Below are 19,213 nucleotides of genomic sequence, written 5' to 3' on the forward strand. Positions count from 1 at the left end.
GGACGTGTGGCTGAGGTAGCGACGAGGGGGACTGAACACGCGATTGTGTTTCTTATTACCATACGAGGGGTGGGGGCTGGAAAGAGGCAGGCGCAGGATGGCACAGTATGGGCGGGAAGTGGTACTGCTGTGGCTTGGCAAGAGTACTCGTATAGGGTAGAGAGAGAGAGAGAGAGAGAGAGAGAGAGAGAGAGAGAGAGAGAGAGAGAGAGAGAGAGAGAGAGAGAGAGAGAGAGAGGGTAATAAAAAAAATGTAGGAGAACTTGTATTATGAGCGAGCGCAGATGAGCGGATCATAATATTCACATATCATTAAGAATATGCATGTAATTAAAAACACATGTTAGAATTCTCAGATAAGAATAATGAGACGAATACATAATACCTTCTCCCTCCCTCTTACCTTCTCTTCCTCTCTCTCTCTCTCTCTCTCTCTCTCTCTCTCTCTCTCTCTCTCTCTCTCTCTCTCTCTCTCTCTCTCTCTCTCTCTCACTTTCACGGTTATCTTGCTCCCTCCGTTTGATGCTCACAATCACTATACGTGTGTGCTGTGTGCTGGATCGTCTCGTAATACGTCAAGAGAAGAGAAAGGAGAGAAGAGGAAGAGGGAAGGGAAGAGACGTAGTAGTAGCTTTAATAATCACACATTTTTAGTGTAGAGAAACCGAAAGTTTTGCCCGTACCGGATGTGTGGCCTGGCATCAGTTCGCAAACGTCGCTTTGGTCACGTTCTGGCGGCCGATTTTTGGTATGTGGTGCGCTAGGGAGAGGGAGACAGCACGAGGACTCCGGGGAAAGTTAGAACGCACCCTGCTGGAGGAAAGGGGTAGACGGAAGTCTGGGGATGTGTTTAGTTCTGCAGGAAGTGAGGGAGTGAGGCTGTTGCTGCACGAGTGAGCGATGCGAGAATGGGACAAGTGTTGGCGAAAGTGTGTACTGGTCTTGGAATTTATATTGTTTATTGATAAAGCACTGAAAATACACGTACGAAAAAGAAACATATTTTTGATGTACGTTTAGGCTTAAGTCTGTAGGGTAGCAGATCCCTAGTGGGCGGAGGAATATGAAGAAAAATATGAAAATAAACGGACAGCAGTATATACTATCACTCGTGAAAAAAAAAAAAGGGTGGTGATATAACTTGTAACAAAATTGATAAATATGTAAATGTTGCTTTTAGAGATAATGGAATTATAAATATTTTTAGATACTGTATTCCAATTGCATTATGAATTCATGTATTGTTGTTTGTACTTGTGGATATGAAATTTATGCGGCCTTCCATATATTGTATCCAGGCTGTGGTAGAAAACTGCAAATAATTTACTGTTATGACCAGTATTATTAATGTAAATAGGCTGCATGTTTGTAACATTAACTAAGACTGGAGAAAGAGAAGAATGTGATTTCCTACTATGATTTCTAAGGCGACGGATGGGACTCTGCTGATGAAGGGGAGTAACTGTCTTTGGAGGTCTATTCTTTACATACAGTATGTACACACTGCACAGAGACTAGTGGCTCGCGGGGCCTGGTGCGAAGTGAGTCTTTATTTTTTGATGTTTGATATCGGTTCTTATATGGATTATATGTGACTCCTCTCAGTTCGTGAAGTTATCGTGTAGCCACGCCCGTGAATCCGGTAATTGGTTCATTGGCACGTAAGAAGCGTTACATTCTAAGGAAATGCCTATTTTGATGTTTGGCCAACTCGTAAGACTATGTTGGCCTTGTGTCGCGTCTCTTAACCCTTTGATTGCCACTTGGTACATCTTTCCCTGATTTCCAATCACTCTGAAACATCTTTACTTTATACAGCCACATCCAATCTTTGAACTGGGAAGAAATTGCAAAATGTTTTCTTTTTCATCGCTAACTTTCTTGTAAATGCTTATAAATACTTCACACATTGCTTCTGGTGCTGGTATCCAGTGAAAAAATTAAGAAATCCGAATATCCTGTGTTTTGGACTGACACACCCTTGCAGTTATACAGATTCAACTTGTTGTGGCTGACACACCCAGACATGCATGATCCCTCTTGGTACATCTCGCCTCCGCACATTGACACATATAAAATCGAAACATAGCAGTGCCTAACAAATTTCTTCTCTTGGAATCTGAAGCCCATTAATATGCGACGTATATGGTGGACGAGGAAAAAAAAAAACGTGTGTATGAATACTAATTGCTGCCTAGCCAAACACTTCCAATCCTTTCAGCATTGACACAAAGTTTTGTTGACGTATGGTCCAGTGCTTTATATATATATATATATATATATATATATATATATATATATATATATATATATATATATATATATATATATATATATATATATATATATATATATCAGTCAGTTGACATATCTGAATGCGTTATTCAAGCTTTCACGCCTACCCATGGCCGTCCCCTCAACATATGTCCTCATGGCTCAAATACCGTATCACCTGGATAGACTGTAAACATTTCGAGAGAGAAAATAACGTCTAGTTTATACCAGGCAGCAAAGAAACAACCATACTCTGAATAAAGCTTGTGAACATGATTATGGACACCTGTGAACGTCTTTCCTAACCAGAAATCTGCCTGAGTCTGACCATGAAGGTGAGGACTCGCAGAGGTGTCTGATTCTCATTAACATTTAGGTTGTCACCATGTACAGGCCTCCATCGTTCTTGGTTCTCAACTCCGTATACCCTGACAAGATGATATCTTCTCACAGTTTAAGACTCAGTCCTGCTCTCTAGCCGATACTCGTGTTTCAAAAGTACTTGAAAACAGTCGTAATTCTTTAGTCTCTCTCTCTCTCTCTCTCTCTCTCTCTCTCTCTCTCTCTCTCTCTCTCTCTCTCTCTCTCTCTCTCTCTCTCTCTCTCTCTCTCTCTCTCTCTCTCCCTCTCTCTCTCTCTCATTCCAGTTGGTTGCTTACATGACATAACGTTGTTTGTGGTACAGCGTGTTCTTTTGGATTCACCATTTTGAGGATTTCTTATGGAATAATCCAATTTCTGGGCTCGTTTTTCTTTAATGAACTCGTGCTAAATTAACCAGTGTTCTTTCTCAATTAACTAGATTACTGTGTTATATAGGTTTTCCTGTTACCGCCACCTCAGCTCTTTTGCTGTTATGGTCATGCATTCTTAACCCTCGGAGTGCTGGAAAAGAAAGAAAGAAAAAAAAAACATTTCCATGGACAAAGGAAAAAAAAGAATAGAAGGTGAATTTCGTCTTTTCTAGGGCACTTAAATATTAGAGAGACTGAAACAAAAACAGATGGATAAAAGTTCTTCTGATTATAGGAAAGATTGTCTAGCAGGGAGAATACAAAGTTTGTGGTTACTCAGGAGAATGTTTGTATAAGGAGCTTTTTTTTTCTTTTTCTTTTTCTTTCTTTTTTTTTTTTTTTTTTTACTATTTTGGATATTTTTCTGAGTGCGGGGCGAACGTGGTATTGATTTGATATTCCGTAATACAGCGAACCACGGGAGTCCCTGACCGCGTACTGAACACGCTGGCGTTATTGATTTTCTCTTGAGAACCAACTTATCTGTCTGTTCTTTGAAGTATTTTGTTGAGCTCCGCAGTCATTATTATTATTATTATTATTACTATTATTATTATTATTATTATTATTATTATTATTATTATTATTATTTTTATTATTATTATTATTATTATTATTATTATTATTATCATCATCATCATCATCATCATCATCATCATCATCATCATCATCATCATCATCATCATCATATCGCTCACGTCCGTTCATTAACTATCATTAAGACAGACTCCTTCAGGCATCAGGCCTTAATTAACTACATAAGCAGCAGAGCTACAGCTTTACATTTATCCTCTTTTCTCATATAATGGTTGCTGCTTCCTTGTCACAAGTCTTTTTGTTCACTCGAAGTCCTTATTAGAGATCGTTGTTACTGACATTTCTCACTCTTTCCCTAACCCTAAAGCTACAAAATATTCCGTCACTTCTTGTTCTTCCCACAAGTACAAGATTCGGGAAAGTGTTACACGTGTAGTGCTCGTATATCTTGCTGCTGATTCTGCCAAACCCTCTTCTTCTGAGGAAAGAGTTCATTTGCTAACTGAAACTTGTCAGAACTTGTTGGATGACTCCTCATAGTATTTGGCATCCAGCCAGGCTACGTCTTCTTTTTCTTTCCTCGTCTTTTGGTCCTCCATCAATCATCCAGCACTGTTGCCAGATCGCTCTCTCCAAAATTAAGCTACACTCACTCTTTTGAAGTTTTGCAAGAGGAGATATTTTACGCATTGTACAAATTACCAATGCACGTCATCTAAAGTAACATGGCAGGATTTTTATACATTTTTATTTTATTTTGTCTTTCATGCCAGTGTCGCAATACGTATTTTCCGATGGAATCCCCTTTGTCTTTCTTAAAGCTACATTTCCAAGAAAATGCCGAGAAACTTTTCCACATTTAAAGATCAACATCCATGATAATATCATCCTCTACATGGACAGTTTTCCTGCTTCCTTGATCTAAACTTTTTCCCACTTTTTTTTTTTATGGAAATGGACTTGCATTCGCCTTGATGTTTCAAAGTAATGTTATCTAACATGTTTTATAAAGCCTCCGAGTCCAACAGAAGAAAGTTTATCATGAAATTCTTACTATCTTTGATGCTATTGCTTATACACATCATATATCACCTTCGTATCCGATGAACGAAAATTGATGACAAAAAGATGTAAGATGAAGGAGGTATGAAGGTAAAAAGATGAAAGGAGAGCAAGAAGCGCAGTGACTGCATCTCCCGCCTATAAAAGACTGGCTGGTAATAAGAAATGATGCTTCAGAGCTTCGTCAAAAGATTTCTTCTTAGGGTGTGGCCACCAACATTTCTTATATATATATATACTCGTATATATATATATATATATATATATATATATATATATATATATATATATATATATATATATATATATATATATATATATATATATATATATATATATATATATATATATATATATATATATATATATATATAAGAAGATTCTTTTTTTCATCATAGAGTGACTTCTGGTGCTGTTTGTCAACAAAATAAGATTTTATTAATTCATTCAGTCATTTGTTGTTGTTGTTGTTGTTGTTGTTGTTGTTGTTGTTGTTGTTGTTATTATTATTTTTATTATCATCATCATCATCATCATCATCATCATCATCATCATTAATTTCAAGTTTTAATTAACTCCTTGACTAATTAACTTATTTATTCATCAATTGCGGCAAGTGTCAGTGAATTGAGGCCAGACAGCAGAGATACTGGTGCTCGGGAAGCAAATGGTCCAGTATAACTCTTTTGTGACTGACATTTAAGGTACAATGTTGTCAATTCCAGGGCCTATTCATTGATATGAATTAGTGAATCCGACCATGACCGAAAACTTTGTGTGTGTGTGTGTGTGTGTGTGTGTGTGTGTGTGTGTGTGTGTGTGTGTGTGTGTGTGTGTGTGTTTAAAGAGATAGTTCAGTATGAATCTGTCACATTCTTATTATAAACTAAAGAATAAATTAATGATCAAATAAGACAAATAAGATGAATGTAGCTTTATGAATATCTTTCTATATAGCTACTAAACTATATACATATCTTTAAATATATGTATGTATTTATATATGTGTGTGTATGTACTATGTACATATGCATGCACTCATGCTGCCATTTATTTGTATATGTACGTCGTATGAATAAATAAGGGACATTTTTCTTTACGTGTCACATTGTCTGTTATGTGTCTCAAACATGCGAGAGAGAGAGAGAGAGAGAGAGAGAGAGAGAGAGAGAGAGAGAGAGAGAGAGAGAGAGAGAGAGAGAGAGAGAGAGATAGTAAGAAAAAAAGAAAAACACCATAGATTACAAGTGTGGTCACAGGAGGAACTATTACGCCCTGCTTCATCTACCGGGAGTTCTGAATTTACTGCACTGATCAAGCGCTAGAGGTAAATCCAAGCCGCACACTTCTGATAAAAACCCCGGAGCAGAGCGCGCGGGAAATTAGCGACAATGAGAAAGATTTATGGGATGGAGGAAAACTGAGAAAAAAAAAAGGAAAAAAAAAAACTTGATGGGAGCGAATGAGTGTGAAAAAAAAAAATAAGCGAAGGACTGATGATGACACGGATTGGACTGAGACTATAGTAGAATAGAGAGAGAGAGAGAGAGAGAGAGAGAGAGAGAGAGAGAGAGAGAGAGAGAGAGAGAGAGAGAGAGAGACGCAGTACCTACTCAAAAACTGAGAGGCAAAGCGATAAATAATGTGTAAGTGTGGAGAGGGAAGCCGTCTTTCTTCTCCTCTTCCCTCCTTTCACTTCCTTCCTCTTCCCATTTCTTTCTCCCTTCTTCCCTTCTCGCACTGGTTATGTATTCTTCATGATTAATGAAGTATCTGTTTGGGAGCTTTGCCAAAACTCTCTCTCTCTCTCTCTCTCTCTCTCTCTCTCTCTCTCTCTCTCTCTCTCTCTCTCTCTCTCTCTCTCTCTCTCTCCATGAAAAATATGCTTATTGTTGAAGCACAGTGGAAATGTGATCGTTGCTTCTTTACCTTTATAATATTACTCACCATGTTGCTTCTAGTCGTGAAATTCATGTGACACTCGCGAGGTGATGCAGTGCATACAAGAAAATACGTATACCCGATTTCTACTCCTCAACTCCATAAAAGTTGTTGTATTTGGTAAGAAATTGTGTTTTGGAGAGAGAGAGAGAGAGAGAGAGAGAGAGAGAGAGAGAGAGAGAGAGAGAGAGAGAGAGAGAGAGAGAGAGAGAGGCATCAATATATTAGAATATTTTCTAATTCTCAAAGACCATGAAATTCCCAAGGATGTGGGCGACATTTGAAAAGGATTAAATTTTTATTTTTGCATCAGTTAAGTATTTATTAACCAGCCGCTGCCAGCGTGTGAAGGTGAGAGCACCAGGAGAAGGGCTGCTCGTCAAGGGATGGCGTTAAGGCTTCTTGATGCAGAGAGTTGAACAAGGAAGTGACGCTAAGGAACATATTGCCCTTGTTCCCTCTCTCTTACTCTTTGTCTTATAATCCAGAGCTCATCTATCACATTTCTACGTGCTACCTACTCTTTTCCACAACCATGCACCTCGCTTTGCGCCTCCATCAAGCACTGTTGTAGTACTGTATATGGTCTCTTTAGTCTCCATACTCCAAATCATCCCAGTCATACACCTTGAACGCAACACTTTTTTCTCTCTTTCCTCGTTCCCAAACGTGTTTTTTATAACTTTAAATGACATAATATTTACTCTTTCGTATATTCCCTTCTTGTAATCATGTTTTTTTTTTTTTTTTGTAATAAAGCTTTCATAGACAGTTATGTTTGTTCTAACCAACAGACAATTCATTACTGTGATGTCTTTGTGAGTGGCACAGCTTTGAGGCAGCTGTCATTATCATTACCTGAGTATAGATGTGCGTGTGGGCTGGAGAAATAAAGACCACGCTTTATTAGAACATGATCCACGTGCGCAATTTGAAAACATTTCTCTGACAGCACACACACACACACACACACACACACACACACACACACACACACACACACACACACACACACACACACACACACACACACACACACACACTATTTATGTTTCATGCAAGTACTTGGATATCATCTTGAGAGAGAGAGAGAGAGAGAGAGAGAGAGAGAGAGAGAGAGAGAGAGAGAGAGAGAGAGAGAGAGAGAGAGAGAGAGAGAGAGAGAGAGAGAACACCGCACACCCTTCTTGATCTATAATAAAGTGTGTACATCTTGACGCTCTTGATATTAGAGTCACTTTCTCAGCGGACACCTGCATCGGCTAAGGTTTCTTAATACAATGAACTAAAACAGGAAGATTTGAGATTTCTCGATCTTCTTACAATACGTACGCCAAGAATAAAATATAGCATCTTTCATATCTGGCCACTAACACTTCATTCCCTTTCTTCCAGAAGCAGAGCTCAGTGAAAATAATTCAGCGACATCAATGTTTAAGTTAATTTCCTCCTTCTCAAAGGCCATTAAATTCCCATGCCGGAGACGACATTTGAAAGAGAATAAAATTGTGCTTTTATTCTGGGTTTCTTGCTCCTTCCTTCCCTGATGCAGTATTCTCTCTATGTTCTTAATTACCTCGATTTTGGTGAATGAATAGAAACAGCAGATTATCACTTGACCTGATTATTACCTGACCTCTTGGCTGACTCAGGACCGCAGGAAGAGGTCACTGCCTCGCGTGATGTTAAGTCGCTGCACCTCAGAAATGAAGCTAATTCCCGTCCACAGAGATGCAGGACACGTGCACCCGCAACTTGTGCACCGCGGCGAGGAAGACCACAAAAAGAATAAAGAAGTCGCTGAAGTTAAAGTACAGTTGACTGAATTATTTCAAATCTACAAAGAAGGGCACGCATTTATATATCTATTGGTAGTCCTTTAATTTACTTCAGAGCATATAAGTTCTTTCCTCTAATTTCCTCTCGCCTCTAAGGTCTTCATTAGTCAGTCTGCTCGTCTCCTCCTTACCAGTACGTGATTCTCTGCTCTTCCTCTCCTGCATGACGGCTTCCTCCGCCCCCCACCTCAGCGGAGCCTCGGGGGTCATTCGGTAGGCCAGTGAGAGAGTTAATAAAGCCGCCAACACGCCCGTCCACGACACCCGTTTTTCTTCTACAGCTTTGGTGCTGAGGAAACTAATTACTGAGATGTGTGTGTGTGTGTGTGTGTGTGTGTGTGTGTGTGTGTGTGTGTGTGTGTGTGTGTGTGTGTGTGTGTGTGTGTGTGTGTGTGTGTGTGTGAAGAAATTATGAGAGAGAGAGAGAGAGAGAGAGAGAGAGAGAGAGAGAGAGAGAGAGAGAGAGAGAGAGAGAGAGAGAGAGAGAGAGAGAGAGAGAGAGAGAGAGAGCGGCATTCTAGGCATTTAAGAAATTCGCATGTCTTCTTTTCCTTATTGGATTTCATCATATTTATCCACTGACATAAATATTCAGATTATAGCTGTGATTTTTTTTTTTCGTGATACATTGTCTTAGGTTATTATGGAGGATGACAGGTGTAAGGAAACGTGCAGATAAGTTATGCACACACACACACACACACACACACACACACACACACCATGACCACAAAATTATACTACCAATGATGTGTGTGTGTGTGTGTGTGTGTGTGTGTGTGTGTGTGTGTGTGTGTGTGTGTGTGTGTGTGTGTGTGTGTGTGTGTGTGTGTGTGTGTGTGTACGTACGTGCATGCGTCCTCCTATTTAAATTGCATCTATGTTTCATAGAACATTGGAGTCCACCATGATGGTCGCTCTCCGCACGGCAGGAAGTATTACTTTAGGTGTTTCAGTTGCACTAGTCCGCTGCTAGAATCTTACCAGTGTCTCTCCTTCACAGGTGTGACCGCTGCCAGCACCGAGGCGCACCACCGCGTCCCTCGCCAGGGTGAGTACTCATCTTTTAGTGTTTCTCTCCCCACATCATTTTGTGTAACGTTTCGATCATTAGGCCTCGACTTAGTATGCGAGACAATCCGTTAGAATATCCCTCGGTTTAATACGAATTTAAACATCGAATTATTTCGCTGAAAAATTGTCAAAATTCATTATTAATCAAAATTTTCATACCGTCATCTCTTAATTCCGTCGTTCAAACTAGGAAAACTTTTGCATTAACTATGGTCGTTTGGGTATAATCAAAGGAACATGCCGCTGGAATTTTGTTTTGAGATCACGTTCTCAGTTTGCGCTTTGATAGTGACGTCACAGGACTGTTGACCAGCGCAGGGCTGAGAGCACTGCCACAGTTGCTTAAATTAGCAGAGGAAACAATTTTTTGCATCATGCATTCAACTTTGAAGTATAAGAGTTCAAAGCAACCAGTGTACAGTTTGCAGATCAGCGTATTGAGGAGGGAAATTAAGCTTAGAGGCAAAGGTATATGTTTTCCTTCCAGCTGGGTCCCCTTGAGAAGCTCAGCTCTTGATGAAGTCGCAGTACACTTTCATGTCATAAAACTGGTCCTGATTAAAGGAGGAGACGTGTTTGAGTTGCCCCAGCTGAGCGTAAGGCAGCGGAGGCCGTTCACAGGAATCAGTATCAGCATTAAAGATTTTTCTCTCATTTTTCAACAAACGCAGTAATATCTTTTGAAATGCTTGATTTCGGTAAGACGGAATTTTAAATGTACGTGCACAGCAATGTTTTTTTTTTTTTTATAGGTTATACATTTTTTTTTTTTTTTCATGTTTACACGGTTATAAAGAACGGAGTTGTCTGCTGACACACACACACACACACACACACACACACACACACACACACACACACACACACACACACACACACACACACACACACACACACACACACACACACACACACACACACACACACACACACACACACACATCACTTCTAGTCTTATCCTGTCTAGCCATGGACGATAGTGTAACATTTGCTTAGGTTTAGTGATTAACTTTATTTACTTGATTACCCTTTATCTGTATGTATGCATTTGTACATATTATGCATGTAGGAAGGTAGCTATGTAGAATGTGTGTGTGTGTGTGTGTGTGTGTGTGTGTGTGTGTGTGTGTGTGTGTGTGTGTGTGTGTGTGTGTGTGTGATTCTATGGTGCAGTGATGGGATCAGTTTCAGACCACGCCTGGGGAGGAGCAAATGGGATGGTGTAGCGTTCACTCTACATGTGATGGGCAGGAGGGAGAGGGAGGGATGCGCGCGGGGGTTCTGTGAGGCTTGTTATTGGAGTATGCTAGGGGACGACTCCGCGTTATGTTGGGAGAGTGTGTTGTTAATTTTGCTAATGATGAAGAGGGAGAGGACGTGGTGCTCTCAAGTAGTGGTGATGAAGATAATGAAGACGATGGTGATGATAATGGAAGTAATAATAAAGAGGATGAGGATGAATGATTTAAATTTTAGTGTTATCTTTGAAGGGGTAAGCGAAAACTGAGGGAAAGAGTAGCATCATCAGAGGGAAGCCAAACTACCTCTTATCAGCTCGTGGCACAGCTGGGATCCCTTATCCAGCCTGGCAAATGATTACTTGGCGTGGAATGGACGAGTACTGGGAACATCATTGTAGGTTTTTAGATAAAGGACATGCGGATAATGAAGAAATCTTGGCGAGACATAGATGTGTATTATTAGCATCATGAGAAAGAAAACCAAAGGTATGGTGTGTAAAAAAAAAAAAAAAAAAAGTGATCCTTAAGAAATTATTATGGTGTTGTGTTTATTGAGGGAGTAATTTAAGTTTCTAATATGATCAGGGGAGGCTCATCATGGCTCCAAGAAATTTGCAATGATGACTATGCTGATATACTGAGCTGGTGTTGGTTTAAATATACAACCGTAAAATTATGTAAAGTATTTGTTTGCTGGACACGAACAGGTTGTTACGCATGATTGGGTTTACCAGTAGCAACTCCATTGTGCATCCTTTTGTAATGAGTTTAAAAAAATAATAAACAGAATCTATTGTAATGATGTGGAAATACAACAACATGGAAGGAGGGACAAAATAGGACTTTTCACGAATAGAAACTGGTGGGATCATTAATTCGTATGATGAGAGAAGGGAACATGGAAGTTTAAATAGGAATTATAAATATCACAATAACTCACACACACAAATGAGACTTGGACGAGGCGCAGCATTCAAAGACCTGGGAGACACGCGGTGGGAATGATTTATTTGAAGGACGGCTGTGTGCTGAGTGGAGTGAGGCTAATTAAAGCGTGTGGAAGATTTTTTTTCATGTCCAGCAGGAAAGAAGAGGTATGATGTGGAACAGAGGAGGTTATGAAACACGGCGCCCTTAGATGGTTTGGTGACCCGTAAAGGACAGATGAAAAGGAGGTGATGAGAAGGATAGACATGAGTGGGATAAATGCCGTGTGTAAAGGACGATTCCCGTGAAATGAGAGGCTTGTGTTAGAGAGAGAGAGAGAGAGAGAGAGAGAGGAGAGAGAGAGAGAGAGAGAGAGAGAGAGAGAGAGAGAGAGAGAGAGAGGAAGCATAACTAAACGTGAAACAGAAGGTTGACGCACGGCTGCCAGGGTGGACGGATGGGCGGCGCACAGCTGTTTTAATCTGGTGATCACTGGAGTTATTAAATACTGAGGCGACATAGGGTGATGTAGTCAAGGCATCTGGCAATGGCCGCTTCATTCGTAAAATGGGCATTAAGGTATGTACCTCATAGAACTTTCGTATTTTTCTATTGTTTTATTTATTGCACTTTGTATTCTTTTTACGTATGGATTTATTTGCTTATTCTGTACTTCAAATTCCTAAATTCCTACATTATCTGAATACAAGGTTATGAAAAAAGAAAAAAAAGTTGAATTTTCTTGCCCCAGAAAGATGTAACCATTGTATGCAGTCATGCTTTCTGTGGGCTTATATGAAAGTGTTGTTTCATGGAGTGTGTAAAAAAAAAAAAAAAATGATGAAGCGGTGAATTTATCGCCACAAGAACACAAGACAACAACAGTAACTGGAGGCAGAATCGTTAGAATCTTTTGTACACTATACCGACTTTCCACACTTTTAAATCATTAGGAATTCCTTGGATGTTTACTCAAGTGCATAACAAGAGAGCCAGGTGCATTTCTGCCGGCGTCAAGAGGGTAAACGTGAAGTTCCCGCTGTTCATATCATTATTCCTGGATGTGTTTGTTCAGTATCGTTATTCTTCAAACTGCAGAGATAGGATGCCCCTTCTCCCCTTGCTGTGGGTGGAGTTATTGATCCCGCAACTTAATGGTCTACCTCCCTTAACTCGCGTGGGAGCATCAGGTAAGTAAGGTCGCCGCTTTGTTTTAATTATGAATGCATTTGACACGTGAGGAGGTGGAAAAGAGTCTGACAGAGGCGATCGTAGTCCGCGCTTTGCAACACCACTTTAATGACAGGTGTTCGTCCGAGCATAATGGATAGAACTTAATTATCGTACGGTAAACTGAATATAAATAGTAAAACCTCATAAGGTTACATAAGATGGAGTAACCAGAGACAGTCTTCCTACACAACTTTGAAGACTAAAAATATTACTGTGCTATTGTCTTTAAGTATTTTAAGACCGATAAAAAAAAAAAAAAAAGTACTCTTGGTGTTCAATAATTAAATACCCGTTTTCTTTCCCTACTGATGCCAGATGTTATTCCTTTATCTCATTCGACACTAATCCGGTTCTGTCTTCTGCATCAAACATGTTCCTCTCTCTGTCCTTCACTAACAGTCTTTGCCGGATGCGTCATTTACCAATTCAGATTCTGTGAACTAAAACACTCCGTCCTCTTTCCTTCATCCAGACACAGCTCGGATACGATGTTCGCGTTCATCCCCCTGTGCTGTAATGCGTAATATAGGAAGGGAACTTCACTAACACAGTACTGTTAAATTAAGTTTGGGTAGAGTCAAAGGCTCAACGGTTCTCCCCCTGTTATTGATTTTCTTCTCTCAGCCTCCCGCTACTTCTCGCGATATCCTCTCTCTCTCTGTTTCAACCATTATTGTTCTTAACTTGCTGACTGCACGTCTCTTACCTTCTATCGCTCCGCTGCTCCTTATCTTTATTCAGGTTTGCTAATCGTTGCGAAACTTAACCATTTTTAACATCACTTTTGTTTTACTCTGGGGTGGTCTGCCTCCTTTCTTCTTATTACTCAGTGCGGGAGAGCGAAGCCACTTGGAAACCAAAACATATTGAAGAAAGAATATCATATTTCAAAACCTAATAAGCTTTTCTTTATGTTTTGTTCATCTCTCTTTATATTGTGGTTTTCGACTTGCTTATTTTTTATTTGCATCTTATGCTTTGTCTTGCTTCAGACGTTCTAAACTAAGAATATACCATTCATTGCCTTTCCTTAACAAGGGATCATAAAGAATATGCTGATTTGCACATATAAAAAAAGATATGAAGTAAATTGCATTACGACAAAGAACATAAAAAAAAACTCATTCACCGCTGTCATTTTCGCGTGAGGCAAGCAGGAGAGACACGAGCTGCCGCCTGTCTTATACAGCACTGCAGGACGCCAGGAAGCAGCCTAAGTGAGCAAGGAAATACCTATTCTCTCAGTCATCTCTAATCTAGGCGGAAGAGTGACACCAGAGAAAAGGAAACAAGAGGAAATGAAAGAAGGAATAAAAGTCTCCTGATTCTGACTTCCTCTCTTCATTTGCTAATCTTTTTCTCTAAATATATTTACTTATTGTTCTGTCTATTAGTCTGTCGTTGAATTTTTGGTATATTTCTCTATATTCATCTCTATTAACTTGTATTGATTTGATTTTTTTTTTTTTTCCGTTTCTATCACAGTTATTCTTTGTTGTTTCTATCACAGTTGGTTGTCACCATCATCATCATCACCATTATGATCGTTTTTGTTGTTATCAGGTTACCATTCTCCTAAAAAAAAGAGAGTAAATAAAATATAAAAAAGGCATGGACCTTTTTTTTATGGGGGGGGGGCAGGGGGAGAAGTAATCAGCTGCTGTCATTCTGCCCCTCATCAATATGTACACACGCCCCCACATACTCACCCATCCAAACACACCCACCCACACCACACACACACACCACACACCACACACACACACACACACACACACACACACACACACACACACACACACACAGACACACACACACACACACACACACACACACACACACACACACACACACACACACACACACACACACACACACACACACACACAGAGTTGCGATGAGGCACTGGGTAACTGACGGAGGACTGAACATGTTAGTGCGTAAATCAGAGCAGTTTCTCGACGTGCACATAAATGGGAACATCCAACTGGAGACTTATCATGCCCACATTAAACCGAACCTCGACCTCCCTCCTACAACGCCTGAAGCCGCCACTCCCCCACACAAACCGCTGCAACCGCCACCCCTTCGCCACTCAAGTCCTGAGCCACGCTGTATCCCCCCACACACGACGCAAGCCCTTTCCTGCTGTTTGAATTATGAAATGACTCCTGATCTGCCCCGCGGCTGTAGATCAGTGAAGAAAAGTTGATGACAAGTGGCTGGTTTTCATGGTCTTTCCGGCATTTCTTTTGTCTCCTTGTCATTGTTCTTTTTCATTGTATGCTTCTTATTCTTTGTTTTTTTCTGTTGATTCTTTTCCTCCTCCTCCGCCTTCAACTGTTCTTCTTTACTGATTCTTTCATTGTAACTACCGTCATATCTGTTTACTCCTTCATAAGTAGGGATTTGTCTATCTTTCGCCTTTGATATCAGTAACCAAATTCAAAGCTTCGACTTATTCAGTTCGTAATATAATTTCTAACACAATTTCTAGTTTTAGCCTTGCTTGTAATCTTCACTATCACTTACATTACCACCACAATTTGCATCTTCACGGATCACTTCAATACTTCACAAGCACCATCTTCTGCACTACATTACTTCCTCCGTTTCTCATCCACTGACTGGCTTATCACTATCAACACCGTCAGTACTGCAAGGAATTTTATAAACACCAACACGAAAATCATCATGACAGCTCCCCGAGTCAGCAACCAAAAGAACAAAAATTCAACTTACCGTTCAACTCGTTTGTTTTACAGTTGCCATTACACCAGTATACCTCCCCTTCACACACAGACACACACACACGACCATCGACACCACGGTTGGCACGACATGACATTAGCCAGAAGGGCCTCCATTCCCCTCTGGATGCCTCCATTTTCTGCCTCCCCTCATTTAATTTGAATTTATTCGCCGACTTTTGTTCAGTAATTTAGAATTTTTTGTCCAAGAATACCCTCTACTGCATGCAGGCACGCCTTCCTCTGAAAAGATCAGGTTAATCAGACTATGATTTTATTCCCATCTTCCTTTTGATTTTTTGTTGGCTAAGGTACTGTTATATCTTTGTTATACGTGGCATTTGTAACTCTAGGCATTCATTGACACTTTTATCATAAACAAAGAACGTGTGCCTTAACGAGAAATCATTCCGACGTAATAGTGACATGACGCTTTTTTTTAGTAAAGAAAAAAATAAAAAATAAAAATAACTGCAACTCTTGTACTCTTTAACGACAACAACAAACAACAACAAAAATTGAAACTGTTCTCCACTAAGAACACTCCACCTATATCAATTAAATAATAATAACAACTGCCACTCCTACACAGCTTAACCATATAATTTTGCAAGAGATGTGTCTGTGTACCCTCCTACAACCATACTAACCCCTTACACTTGCATCTTCTAGTGTTTCTTCTTCGGTAACAAACACACAGCCGCTAGGCCAGCACTCCACAACTACCTGTCTAACATCTTTGCGAGCTCTCTCTCCCTCACTCCATCTTCCTGAGGACCCTATACCAGCCACGCCGCAAGTTGAGCCTCTACAAACACACGGACACCGCCACACGTAGAACACGCCACAACCCCCCATTCTCACCCAACCATTCGTGAGGCTCTTACGCTGCTACACTAATCATGGCATTAACCTCCTCACCACCCACGCTACAGTGAGCATGTTTCCCTGCCGCTGGTGAAACTAGAGCAGCATTTGCCAGCGAAACCCAACTCATCATGCGCCCCAAGCAACACTGTAGCATTGTCTTGACTTTCTTGTCACGCTGTGTGCCTAATGATCACTGTTATTACTGTCAGTTTCCCTTCTATTTTGAGGTTGTGAATCAAGTTTTTTATAACTAAATGATTATAAATCTAAAATGTCATCACCCCTAATTTGTTTTATAAGTACTGGTGTAGAAAATTGTCCCTTATAACATTTTCGTTGGTGAGTGTCCTTGTGCAGTCAGTTAAATTCCAATTTCCTGACCATGACTCTAACCGGAAATTTTTCTTCATAGTTCAGAAACTCTCTTTCGTGCATGTTCACTGGGACATGCGTGCTCAGGGGTGCTGGTGGGGATCACAGATACTTGTGATTGGAGTGATGCCTTTGATGATTAAAAAAAAAAAAAAAAAAGTGTTCATATTTGGGTCAGTATATGATAAGTATTTAATGTGTGGAGTTTAGCAATTTGCCTCCAAAGCACCATCAGATAACCCCGTTCCCCCGACACACACACACACACACACACACACACACATTGATGATGGATAGTGATCACTATTCACAGCGGTCGTGGCCATTACAACGTCTACTTTTGACACTCAAAGGTAAATTTACTGAGGCTTGAAAGACAGTTGTAGCTGCATCGCCTGACGACCAAGAGGCGAGCCACTGCGTGTATCACTCACGTCTCTCTGAACTCCTCACGCTTTACACGGGGCCGCAGTAAATGTTAGGCGCTTCAGTGTATACATGAATCCTGTTCCCCCCCCGCTTGGTTTTGTTCCATCCATCACTGCCTGAAATTCCAATTCATGTTAGAGGGAAACAGTGCTATTATTGCCCGGAAGCGGCGGGAAGGGAGGGAAAGGGAGGGCAGGAGAGGGGAGGGAAAAGATGCCTCCTGGAACTCTCATCTCTGTCACGCTCCTTCATGTAAATTCCTGAGAAGTTTTGTCTGCCGGGTAAGAGTAATCACCTTCCGTCAACTTATGCTCTTAAGTGACGCTCTTGTTGGAAAGACTACGGCGTTTAGAGAAGGGAGCGCTGTCAGGCTTACATTACACCCAGTTCTTCTACAGACTTTTATTTTATCCCGACTCAGATGTGGGAGAGGTGTGTTAGTAGTGGACCATTTGGCGTACCACAGGAAAAAAATGCATGGAGGGTGGAAAACAGAAAGGTGTGTACTTTACGTAATGGAGAAAAATACAAACTCATCATCATCATCATTATCATCATCCTGATTATGATGATGATGATGATGATGATTAAGCTTTATTATCCAACTACAGGATAAAGGCTGCCCAACTTTCCCCACTCATCTCTTTAGGCTGGCTGTCCATTTCAGGCCACTACACCATTTCTCTCTCAAGTTCTCTGTCTACCTTCCCTGTTTCTTCATCCTTAAGCTATTATTTCATTACTCCACTTTATACTTAACGCACTACTCGTTCATGCTTGGAAATCGTTAGTGGTGTAATAATCCTTAACATAACATAATACATACAGGTAGACTCCTCTCGCAGCTTTGTTTACCTCTACTTACACATGCACGACACACTTGGTAAACAGACATAACATACATTACACCTCTGATAACCGAGTCTGGCTGTACCCTTGAGCAGCGTTCCTCACACAGCGCGGGGGACACTTAGGGTACTTAATAGACCAATTGTCGTACGATCTGACATACGCCTGGCTTTGTAATCGCAGGTAATTGCATTTAATCACTCCGCTTTGGTCCCCAGCCACTATTAGGAAGAAAAGTGCATCAATTGTCTCTGAAATGGTCGAGTCTCCGCTCTGGAGGCAGGGAGTAAAACACTGAAGACGCCTGCTTGTATTTGAACTGCAAGAATTCAGATTACTGCGGAGAGAGAGAGAGAGAGAGAGAGAGAGAGAGAGAGAGAGAGAGAGAGAGAGAGAGAGAGAGAGAGAGAGAGAGAGAGAGAGAGAGAGAGAGAGATGAAATCTCGTGAACCACTTAGCAAAGCACATTCAGACGTAAATTAGACAGAAATACACAAACCAATAAATTCTCAATGGCAGCAGAATAACAACGTGATTTGCTTTGCCTACCAAGTTTCCACGCCGCGTTTTCTATAATTACAGTAAATGAAGGGAAATCCTAATGCGCAGCTGCCACATTCGACCTAAGTATTGCTCTCTAAACTTTCAAATCTGAAGTTTTCACCATTTTCCAGGAATTCAGTATTACCCCAAATTAATTTTCTTTGGGACCTTTGGTAACATCTCAACTCTGGATTACTCTGAGCTTGTGCATCTTCCATCTTTGATTATGTTATATTTTGTGAAGCTTTGATCTTCAGAAGGCTTATGGTTCAGATGGAGTCCCTCCCATCTTTGTACATAGCTGCTTCCATACCCGTTTTCCATTTATGGGAGGGTTCCACGTACCAGTCTTATTGAGAAGGTGAAGTCAAAAAGTTCGCCCCAACAACTCTCAACTCTCAACTTTCTGGCAAAGTTGTATCTTGTTATCTTCTACCGCTGTATCAATGGTTACTCCTCTGCTGAACTTGTTAACGACA

The 19,213-nt window shown here is 40.5% G+C and overlaps 1 protein-coding gene across 1 annotated transcript in view; it reads left to right on the forward strand.

Moving 5' to 3' along the window:
- The window catches only part of LOC135111121 (neural-cadherin-like), a 189,602-nt gene that overhangs the window by 82,586 nt on the left and 87,803 nt on the right, over positions 1-19,213 (forward strand). The window contains exon 3 of the mRNA XM_064024097.1: positions 9,450-9,497. Within this exon, the coding sequence (XP_063880167.1) occupies positions 9,450-9,497 (48 nt within the window). The remainder of the gene's footprint in view (positions 1-9,449; positions 9,498-19,213) is intronic.

Source organism: Scylla paramamosain, chromosome 21, assembly GCF_035594125.1.
Source record: "Scylla paramamosain isolate STU-SP2022 chromosome 21, ASM3559412v1, whole genome shotgun sequence".
Lineage (NCBI taxonomy): Eukaryota > Metazoa > Arthropoda > Malacostraca > Decapoda > Portunidae > Scylla > Scylla paramamosain.